The 10,730-nt window shown below is 34.8% G+C and overlaps 1 protein-coding gene across 3 annotated transcripts in view; it reads right to left on the bottom strand.

Moving 5' to 3' along the window:
* Positions 1–241: 241 nt before the first annotated feature.
* Positions 242–10,730, bottom strand: part of NUCKS1 (nuclear casein kinase and cyclin dependent kinase substrate 1) — a 31,364-nt gene continuing 20,875 nt past the window's right edge. The window contains exons 4-8 of one of the 3 annotated variants that reach the window (XM_026676797.2): positions 10,045–10,097; positions 9,573–9,722; positions 7,190–7,342; positions 5,948–6,097; positions 242–4,989 (exon numbers count right to left, since the gene is read on the bottom strand). In XM_026676797.2, the coding sequence (XP_026532582.1) occupies positions 4,790–4,989; positions 5,948–6,097; positions 7,190–7,342; positions 9,573–9,722; positions 10,045–10,097 (706 nt within the window). In that variant the 3' untranslated portion in view covers positions 242–4,789. The remainder of the gene's footprint in view (positions 4,990–5,947; positions 6,098–7,189; positions 7,343–9,572; positions 9,723–10,044; positions 10,098–10,730) is intronic. The other 2 variants (XM_087959658.1, XM_026676798.2) reach the window with 2 other exon arrangements.

Raw genomic sequence — 10,730 nt, 5'->3', positions numbered from 1 at the left:
TGTTAATACACAACTTATAGACTTTTACTGACTTTGAGAAACAAATTGATACCTGGCATATACTAGCCCTCCCCAAAACGGTGTCCTCCAAATGTATTAGACTACTGGTTTCATAATTCCTTAGTCAGCATGACCAGATATTGGGAATTATAGTAACTGAAATACAACTTGCGTAGAGGGTGCCAAGTTGGGGTAGGCTGGTATATACAGTAAAGAGCGGAAAAAACACAGAAGGCATTGGTATGGGTTATAAAAGCCCTTTTATAAAGCCATTTTTAAACAAAACCAAAAAGTTTACAAAAGAAAAAAAGATACAGAAGAATAAGTTGCTTAATATATTCAAAAAACAAAAACAAAACAAAAAAGGGAAAGAGAGAGAGAGAGGAGAGAGAAAATAAGGGGGACACAATTCCAACATGCTGAACAATAAAGGGTTCTTTTCCATGTTCTCTTTTAATACAAAATACAAGCCAAGGGTACACATATTTAAAACAGAGCTCAATAATTGATATGCAGTCCTGGGAACCCTTCAATAAAAAGCAAGGCAGGAACTGTTTTTTTTTTTTTTAAATTGCAAGTACATACAGACTGGAATATGTAAAATTAAGTAGCACGAAAGACTGTCACACAATTCTACCAATGCATGTTGCATCTATAATTCACGAACATGGTCAACAATATCATGTTCACTTAAACCCCCCTCCCTTTTAAAATTCATTTTTATATAAAGCATTACTATTACATTCAAACTGACCCTTAGTACCATGCTGCAGATTTCATTGTCAACAGACTGACAACTTTATTGGTTATTTATCATGACTGGTGACCTTGGTACCACATTTGAATGTATGCTTTCCAATAATCCAGACAGACTTAGAACCCATCAAAATAGCTAATTCCAAGACAAATATCCAAGGTGTTTAATTCCATCAATTTCTATCTGATATAAATTTGTTTCTTTGTAAAATGTGGGAACTGTTAAGGTTTGACTGTGCCATGTTCCTGATAAACAAATTATGTAAAACTCTTATATACAATTTCTGTAATAATTGTTTCTCCAGCAGTAAACCACAAATTTCTAACACGCATTAAGTTGTTAGGCTGACATCCATGCATGCGTACACACATGCGCTTTCATTTCCACTCATACAAGATACTTGAAGGATTTTTATGTTATTGTGGCTATAGCAAGTTCTGCCCCAATGCTGTATTCTCAATTAAAAAATCCCTACCCAGGTATATAAAATGTATGCACAATGGTATTTTATCATCATACCAGACATGCTCTAACTGATGGAACCATTCCACTGTTTTGAACAGCACATTTGGATCAATATTTTTTTTAAAAAGGTTAACACATCAAATCAAAATGTAGTGAATTCTTTAATAGACTCAAAATAGAGAAGCACTTGCTTTAAATGTTAGATGAGTTTCTAACTGAAAATAATGAAAGTTCTTCAGCAAAGCAGTAAATTGAAGAAAGTGGGAAACCAAATGTCAGCTTAGTTTTGCTTATAAATCCTGGGCCCTGAAAATCACTTTAAGAATATCCATACCTAGCTTTTACACTGTGCATTTCACACAAGAGGAGTTAATCCAGATTCCAATTGTAATTAAGGGGGTGGTGGTAGTGGAAAGAAAGGAGAGTTTCAGTAACAAGAGGATCAAGGTTGAGACCAAGCCATTCAGATTCAGAAGTTTAATCAAGTTAATTGAAAAGGGGAAAGAGTTAAATCTCCCCCCAAAATACTAATATGATTTACCAAATACCTAAAATCATGGGAATCGATTTCCTTTTATTTTATAAAATCATGTGTCAACATTATGATTTGTTATAAAAAATAAACACTCCACAGAAAAATTACATAAAGCAAAAGCACCAATTTCTACAGCTCATAAATTTCCAGCATGTTATAGCATTTTTTCTTCCTTAGCTCTAGTTAAGCTGTCTCATATACTTAAGTAATGCTTTAAAAATCAGTCTAAAAGTATTAACAGTTTCAGTATTTGGTGCAGGCAATTACAATTGAGTATATTCAACATTTATATCACATCAATCACCCAAATGCATATACATTTCTTTCCTTCCCCCCCAATATATTTCAACATGATTTTTTAATATCAGATCAAACCAGCCATTATGCTCCTGCATTTTGTTTGATCTGTGCTAGAATATTATACCTAAGAGAAGTCATCACAAAGAGTGTATCTAAATATTATCCTTTTACGGTGTGCAAGTTATTTCTTCAGTATTATAGCCACAATTACCTGTTCAGGCCTCAAAGGTAATGTGTAAACACAACCTCTCAAAACTTGACTGAAATTTTATATATACCCCTGTTGCGATCACATTTATATATGAAGCAATAACTTAGATACACTAAACGTATTTGCTTTTGGTTTTTCAGCAAATGCAAGAAATACTTAATTAAAACTACATCAAAAAAATCTGCCATTCCCAGGATGCAACCAATATAGTGTGATTAGCACTCACTGGAATATACCTATTTGTTTATCTGGCAACACTTGTTCTATGGAACAAATAAACTAATATAGCTGTTGAATCCCTAGAATACCTCACATAAAAGCAATATGCGCAGAGAGACAGAAGACTGCAAAATAGAATGAAATATTTAAAATATTACTTTGCTGCTGTTATGTGAATAGGGGAAAAATTAATGTTCAGTCTCTGGATTATTTATCAAATGGAAAAAGGCCAAACTATTATCTGAATTAAAAAATTTCAGGAACCTTGAAAATATTTTTGTCCAGGAGTTAAATGCAAGGATCGGTGAAAGCATAGCATTTGATTTTGGATTAAGAAATCAAATTGCCATCATTTATCTTTAAGAAAAATCTAAATGGCAACCTAATTCTTATTACACACAGTTGTATCTGTTAGCGAAAGCACAGAAAGAAAACAAATGCATATTATATAAAACAAATCTGAATCAGCAACAAAAATATATATTGCTGGCTGACCATAATAATTAAGAGGTAATCACTCCAATACCTGCACATTTGGATCAACTGCATATACTAGGTCACCAAGTATTTAATTTGTAGGATGTGATAAGTCTGTTTTGAACTCAGAATTTGGACATAATACTTAGCTAGAACCATTCAACATTTAAATATCAATTAAATTGGCAAAAATTACTCTGCCCAGATTAGCTTCTGTCCAAGGAGAAACTCAGAGGTGGTATTCAGCAGGTTCTGACCAGTTCTGGAGAACTGGTAGTGGAAATTTTGAGTAGTTTGGAGAACTGGCAAATACTACTTCTGATTGGAGATTTTACAGTATCCTTCCTCTGCCATGATCACAGAACCGATAATTAAAAAAATATTGAATCCCACCACTGGAGAAACTCAAAGCATTTTCACTTTCTAGATATTGTTCAAAAATTATGAGGCCAACAAAGGTGTCTAGATCAAAGGTATCACTTCAAGTCAGGATGAGTGTGTATTATTTTGCTAAACAACCCAGATTTATATTTGAAACAATTATAGACACAAGTAGCATTGCTTTAAATAAAAAAGGGTGGATAAGCCAAGTATTTTTGAAAGACAAATTATACTTTGTTGGGTTTATGAGTATGTATGTGCAATGTGAGAAAGAAAGAGAAAACCAGAATTATGCATCATTTTCACTTTGGCTTTGTCATACTTATTAGGCAGACCTAGACTACGAAGAGAATATTTTTGGGTTGCTATCCACTAAACTTTTTATAGACTTACAATATATAAGCAGAAATATTACAGTATATAAGCATAAGATACTAAAATGTTAATTCTGGCAGGATTGCTGTATCAATCATGACTTCCAGTTTACACCCTGTTTCTTGTTTAGCTTGGGTATCCAGCTTCTGCTAACCAAAAATAAGGCCTGGTTATGAACCAGCACTCACTCTTCAGAAAGGGAAGTAAACACGTTATAGAAACAGAGTATTCCAACTTTGTGAAATATGAAGGGAAATATATTTAAATCAATACCCAGTGGTTAAAAAAGATACTGTGTAATCACTCATTCAGTGCATTGCTCAAAATTTTTAAAGCAGTTATTCCAGCTTCCAGAATTTCTCAATGAAATTAAACTTTATGGAAAGAAAGCAGAAAAAGCACAGAAATTTCAGAATAAGCTGGAAGGGTATTAATGCATTTTGGCCAATAGAAATGTTGTGCTAACAAAGGATATAAATGGTATGAACAGGTATGACCTTCTCAAAGCCTGGAACAGATCAGACTAAATCATTACTAAAAAAAAACCTTGGCCACTAAGATAAACAGTGGAAGCCAAAAGATTCAAAGTATTAGAACTTGCAATGCTTAATAGAATTCAAAATAATTCAGGTACAAAGGATGGATTTATGCCAACAAAAATGCTATATGCAATAATTATTGGTTTTAAATTCAATTAAGCAAATTGACTTCTCAGCTTTGGAAAATCTATTCTATTTGTTAACAATGATCTCCAAGTGTCAGCTTCAATCTTATTGCTTAACAGCTGTAGTAAGCTTTCAAAAATATATCTTTAGTTAGCTGTTAATTTAAATCTAAATGGCTTTCAGATTTGTTGGGGAGAACGGAATGGCCAATAGAGACTGTGACATCAAAACATAAAAGGTCTTCTTTAAAAAACAAAACAGAAGAATTGTACTATTAAAACAACTAAAGTAAAAGTGGCATTTACAGCCCAATAGTTAAGCCACAACCAAAACCATGTTCTACCCCTAAGTATATCCTCTTTTCCTTACTCTCTCTCAAAAAAGTTTCTCTCCCACACCACTGTTTAATCTTCACCAGACGGGACTTCATCTTCAGACCCTTCATCCCCAGATTTGTCTGGAGGAGGACTAACTGATTTCTTCTTTTGTGGAGGACTTTCGGGTTCATCATCATCATCTTTGGGGGATGGTGTTTTTTCTTTTGATGTCTTTGAAGCTGTGGAACGACCTCCCTTTCCTTTGCCCTTTACCGGACTAGGTGTAACTGAAGAAAAGCATCAAAACAATAGTAAAATGTTTGATTATTACATCATGTTTTAATGGTTAAGATGCCCATACCCCAAATCAAAGGGATTTGTATTTATTAAATGTATTCATTTATTCAGTTTATAAAGCTGTTCATCTTGCTATTCAAAGCAACTCTAAATACTGCTTTCTAATCATCTTATAAACACATTAACTCTTGAACAGAGCCAGCACTATTATGAAAACATGCAGGATCCTTATTTAGCAAAGAAGTTGAGCTCATACTATCTATATTTTAATAGTAAAGTACAGGCAGCCTGTAAGTAATTTTTCTGGCACTAACTGTTGGTTGACAATGTTTGCCTTTCAATTTTCCATAGCCATTAGCAGCAAAAATAATGAAAGCAGTTTTGCTACAGTAGGGCTTTCTACTGTAAATATAGAAGACAACAGCTTTTTTGAGGATAGACATGTGGTTAGAGGATACAATTCTATACATTTTTTCATCCAAGCTGAATTTCTAATAAGCAATATGTAACCAAATAAGTATTGTATATTTGAAGATATATGTAGTTCTGTAGGTATCTCTACATGTCAAAATCAGCAATACTGTTCTCTTTTCAAACAAAGTGAAATAATACCACTTGTGGGGTCTAAAAAACATTAGTATCACTTGTTTTAATCAGCACTGGCAAGTGGTCTGAACATAATACTAACAATAACATCAGAAGAATCCCATCCAAATCCAATCAGAATTCTCTGATTCTTTGAAAAAGGAATCCACAAATGAACTTTTCGTAGCTTATTCAATTATATCACCCACAAATCTGGATTTAACATTGAGAATTTGATTCATATCTTTCTAAGCACACACAAGATGAAGAGCTGAGAAAATATAAGTACTTGCAAACAACACATTTCATTCTGTTATTCTTAATGGGTGTAAAATAAGAACTTTTGAAGCAAGCTAAGCTCACCTGTAGCCTTTAGTCTTGGTTTAGGCATTTTCTTTTCTTTCCTTTCTGGTTTCGATTTCTTAGCCACTTTTTTATTCTTCTTTTTAGAACTGCCATAGTCACTATCATCATCATCTTCCGCAAGGAAGTCTTCATCGCTGCCAGAATCTTCTGTGCAGAGAGAGAGGAATGAAATGTCTCTAAGAAGAGCTGTTCTTGTTCACTTGGAAGAGAGACAGAATGAGGGAGAGAGTCTGGTAGGTTGATCAAGAGATAGGATTCTTGGCTTCTATATCCTGTAACACACTTGCTAGAACTTGGAGAAATCACGACTTCTGCGCCTCAGTATTTCCTCATGTAAATCTGCTTTAGAGCTTGTGATAAGTAGTAGTATTATTTAAAATAGCAGTTGCATAGGCAAATTTCTCTTTCCCTCAAAAGCAATTAAGGCTCAAAGCCTGACCATTTTTACACCAGCTGTTGTAGTTCTACATCAAAGCCCTTCCCAGCCTGTCATGATTCCTTTCTTGTTCAATATGGTCTTCCATCTTGTAGCAAGTTGTAGAAGTGCCCTTTGCAGTCAATATCAGTAACTTATTATATAGAAAGAGTATCTTACTTTTCCTAAAACAGACTTCCAGGTTTTGAATCCAAGTTTCCATGATTCTAGTTCATCAGTTCACAGATTCACTGGGTTTCTGTTTATTTGATACATTCACTGCAAATTTCTCCTGGCTCCCCACCTTTCACCATTTAGAGCAAACGCCTATCAATCTGTACAACAGGCAAGTTAGAAAGCTGTACTGCAGATATTTAACACAAATTTGTTTTAAAACTTATGGTTTATTCTAACTATGAAGATAAAGATTTGAAGCCCTTCACTGTATCATGAAGCCAGATAAGATGGTATTTGTAATAAAATTAGACTGTTCAGACTATTGCCCAGTGCTGAAGGTAAAACAGTGGTGAGTGGCATTTTTATATTCTCTGCATTTTTCTAGCAGAATATTACCTAAAAAATTGCCATGGTCTGAAAAGTTTTTATGTCCTGAATTTTAGGGACAGCATATTTTTAAAATCCTCCTTGCTGCCAATATGACATGATTATATCAAGAATGCAATGAATGTCATAATTAAGATGATGAAATATCACGTTGGTTGTCTGCACAATTAATGTGGATGCCACATCAGACATGGCTGCAGACTGACAATTCATTCTTACTTTCCATGTATCTGTAACATGTGCCTCTGAATGTCACTTACTTTCCTGAAATGATGTCTCTTCCTCTTCCTGATCTTCCTCCTCACTGCCCACATCATCCATTAGCATTTCTCTTTGCTTGGAAGCAGCCTTGGATGCTGCTTGCCGCTGCTGACGCACATTTTTGTGATCTTCTTTCTCATCCTCACTATCCTCTGTTATAAAATCAGAAAGATCACTAAATATGGATTGTTCCATATATAGTTCCAACTTGGATCTATCTGGATCTAATAGCTTGCAATTTCTAATTATTCTGAATATGTTTTGATGCAAAATATTCCTAGTAATGCAACATTCAGCATTAACTGTCATCTACATTATACAATAAATCAAAAACAGATATAATTATTACTCTTGATCCATTTTTATTTCCTTCATTTGGCTTTTTGAACTCAGCAAAGTTTTATGGGAAAATATGAACAAGTAAGAATTAAGATACTATACTAAGTAAACCAGAATCAGAACAATGGGTAGAGAGATCATAATAAACAAAAAGGCAACATACAGTTTAAATTCTATTTTATTCATCTGTATGTTATGACATATTTTTTGGTTACCTTCAATATGCCTCAGATCAAGAATTTGACTTAGTTCTGATTTTACCAGTTTTCATACATACAGGTGAAACTCGATAAATTAGGATATTGTGCAAAAGTTCATTTATTTCAGTAATGCAATTTAAAAGGTGAAACTAATATGAGATACTCATTACATGCAAAGCAAGAACGTTCAAGCCATGATTTGTCATAATTGCGATGATTATGGCTTACAGCTCATGAAAACCCCAAATCCACAATCTGAGAAAATTAGAATATTGTGAAAAGGTTCAATATTCTAGGCTCAAAGTGTCCCACTCTAATCAGCTAATTAAGCCATAACACCTGCAAAGGGTTCCTGAGCCTTTAAATGGTCTCTCAGTCAGGTTCAGTAGGAATCACAATCATGGGAAAGACTGCTGACCTGACAGTTGTGCAGAAAACCATCATTGACACCCTCCATAATAAGGAGGGAAAGCCTCAAAAGGTAATCGCAAAAGAAGTTGGATGTTCCCAAAGTGCTGTATCAAAGCACATTAATAGAAAGTTATGTGGAAGGGGAAAGTGTGGAAGAAAAAGGTGCACAAGCAGCAGGGATGATCGTAGCCTGGAGAGGATTGTCAGGAAAAGGCCATTCAAAAATGGCCTTTTGGGGACTTTCACAAGAAGTGGACTGAGGCTGGAGTCAGTGCATCAAGAGCCACCACACACAGACGGATCCTGGACATGGGCTTCAAATGTCGTATTCCTCTTGCAAGCTGCTCCTGAACAACAAACAACATCAGAAGCATCTTACCTGGGCTAAAGAAAAACAGAACTGGTCTGTTGCTCAGTGGTCCAAAATCCTCTTTTCTGATGAGAGCAACTTTTGCATCTCATTTGGAAACCAAGGACCCAGAGCCTGGAGGAAGAATGGAGAGGCATACACTGCAAGATGCTTGAAGTCCAGTATGAAGTTTCCACAGTCTGTGTTGATTTGGGGAGCCATGTCATCTGCTGGTGTTGGTCCACTGTACTTCATTAAGTCCAGGGTCAACGTAGCCACCTACCAGGAGATTTTGGAGCACTTCATGCTTCCTTCTGTAGACGAGCTTTATGGGGATGCTGACTTCATTTTCCAGCAGGACTTGGCACCTGCCCACACTGCCAAAAGCACCAAAACCTGGTTCAATGACCATGGGATTACTGTGCTTGATTGGCCAGCAAACTCGCCTGACCTGTACCCCATAGAGAATCTATGGGGCATTGCCAAGAGAAAGATGAGGGACATGAGACCGAACAAAACAAAAGAGCTGAAGGCCGCTATTGAAGCATCCTGGTCTTTCATAACACCTCAGCAGTGCCACAGGCTGATAGCTTCCATGCCATGCCGCATTGAGGCAGTAATTGCTGCAAAAGGGGCCCAAACCAAGTACTGAGTACATATGCATGCTTATACTTTTCAGAGGTCCGATATTGTTCTATGTACAATCCTTGTTTTATTGATTGCATGTAATATTCTAATTTTCTGAGATTGTGGATTTGGGGTTTTCATGAGCTGTAAGCCATATCACAATTATGACACATCACGGCTTGAATGATCTTGCTTTGCATGTAATGAGTCTATTTCATATATTAGTTTCACCTTTTAAGTTGCATTACTAAAATAAATAAACTTTTGCACGATATTCTAATTTTTCGAGTTTCACCTGTATAAATAGTTACTTATATACTGTACGTCAAATTAGTTATTTAAATTCCAATGAATTAAGATTTCATGAAACATTACCTGAAATTGTCTGTCAATCAATCATGCATCACATAGATATTAAATGATGTTATTGTTAAACACATTATTGGAAGACATTACCTGCAGCCCTTTTTCTAGATCTGGAAGCAGCTTTTTTGTTCTTGTCAGGCTTCACTTTTTTTCCTTTTTTGTTCTTTTGAGAACTTTCATAGTCACTGTCAGCTTTACCATCATCTGCTCCTATATCATCGTCACTGCCAAAATCTTCATCTGAGAAAAGATGATGGAATAATAATAATGATAGAAATATTCTGAGAAATTGGCTACAGATAGCAGCCATGGGAAGGCTGTGCTTACTCCCAAATACCCCCAATAGGAGGGTTCTGTTCAGTGTTAAAGAATGCAGTGAGTTTAATTCAGCAACAGGCATGCTACATAGAAACAAATCACATGGCACTAACTATTCAAATTAAGAATAAGTAGATGATTTAAATCAGAGATCTTTAAGGTTTCAGGCAGCAATAACAGTGAAATTATTGATTACATATTCTGATCAAACTGGCATCAATTTAAAAAAAATGGTGTAATTTACCTGCCGAGTGTGAATCGTCTCTTTTTGTCTTCATGTCCTTTTCTGAGTCTTCACTATAAAAAGGAAAAAAAAGACATTATTTCCAGAAAGATTGCTGTGATGTTATTACATTCCCAGAGATACAATTAAATTGGATAATGGCCATAATACAGAATTGTATTAGTTTTATTACTTTGATTAATCAATCAATCAATCAATCAATAGTAAGCTAGTTTTCAATTCTATCTCTCCTTTAAGATGAAAAATGGGATGATGAAGGAAATTTGCAACTTAACTGTGAAATCTCAGTTCTAAGGGTTTATTGAAGCTCATCAATGTAATAGCTTTCTAAATAGTCTGATTTACAGAGAAAGCAAAAGTTTTAATAACTTGACAAAAATATTTCTGAAAAAATGCAATTTAATAATACCAGTTGAAAATTAAACTACAACTATTCATATCCTATTCAAGAAATTCCAAGTGTGTATCTTACACGTACTACCAGTTTTACATTTTTCTTATTTAGGACAAGAAAAGGAAGTGCTTCTTAATATTCACTTTTTCCATGACTTAAAATCAGAAAAAGAACACATGATCTTGGTATAAGCTATTCTGTTAAGATGGTTAAGTAAAATGCCATGCCAACATGCCAATGACTCTTCACATCCCTTTCATGATTACACCAAAACTAAACAATTGTCAATCCA

This window comes from Notechis scutatus, chromosome 3, assembly GCF_049901735.1.
Source record: "Notechis scutatus isolate UNSWTSFEM ecotype Mainland chromosome 3, rNotScu1.2, whole genome shotgun sequence".
Classification (NCBI taxonomy): domain Eukaryota; kingdom Metazoa; phylum Chordata; class Lepidosauria; order Squamata; family Elapidae; genus Notechis; species Notechis scutatus.
This window is presented reverse-complemented; position numbering and strand designations above follow the sequence as displayed.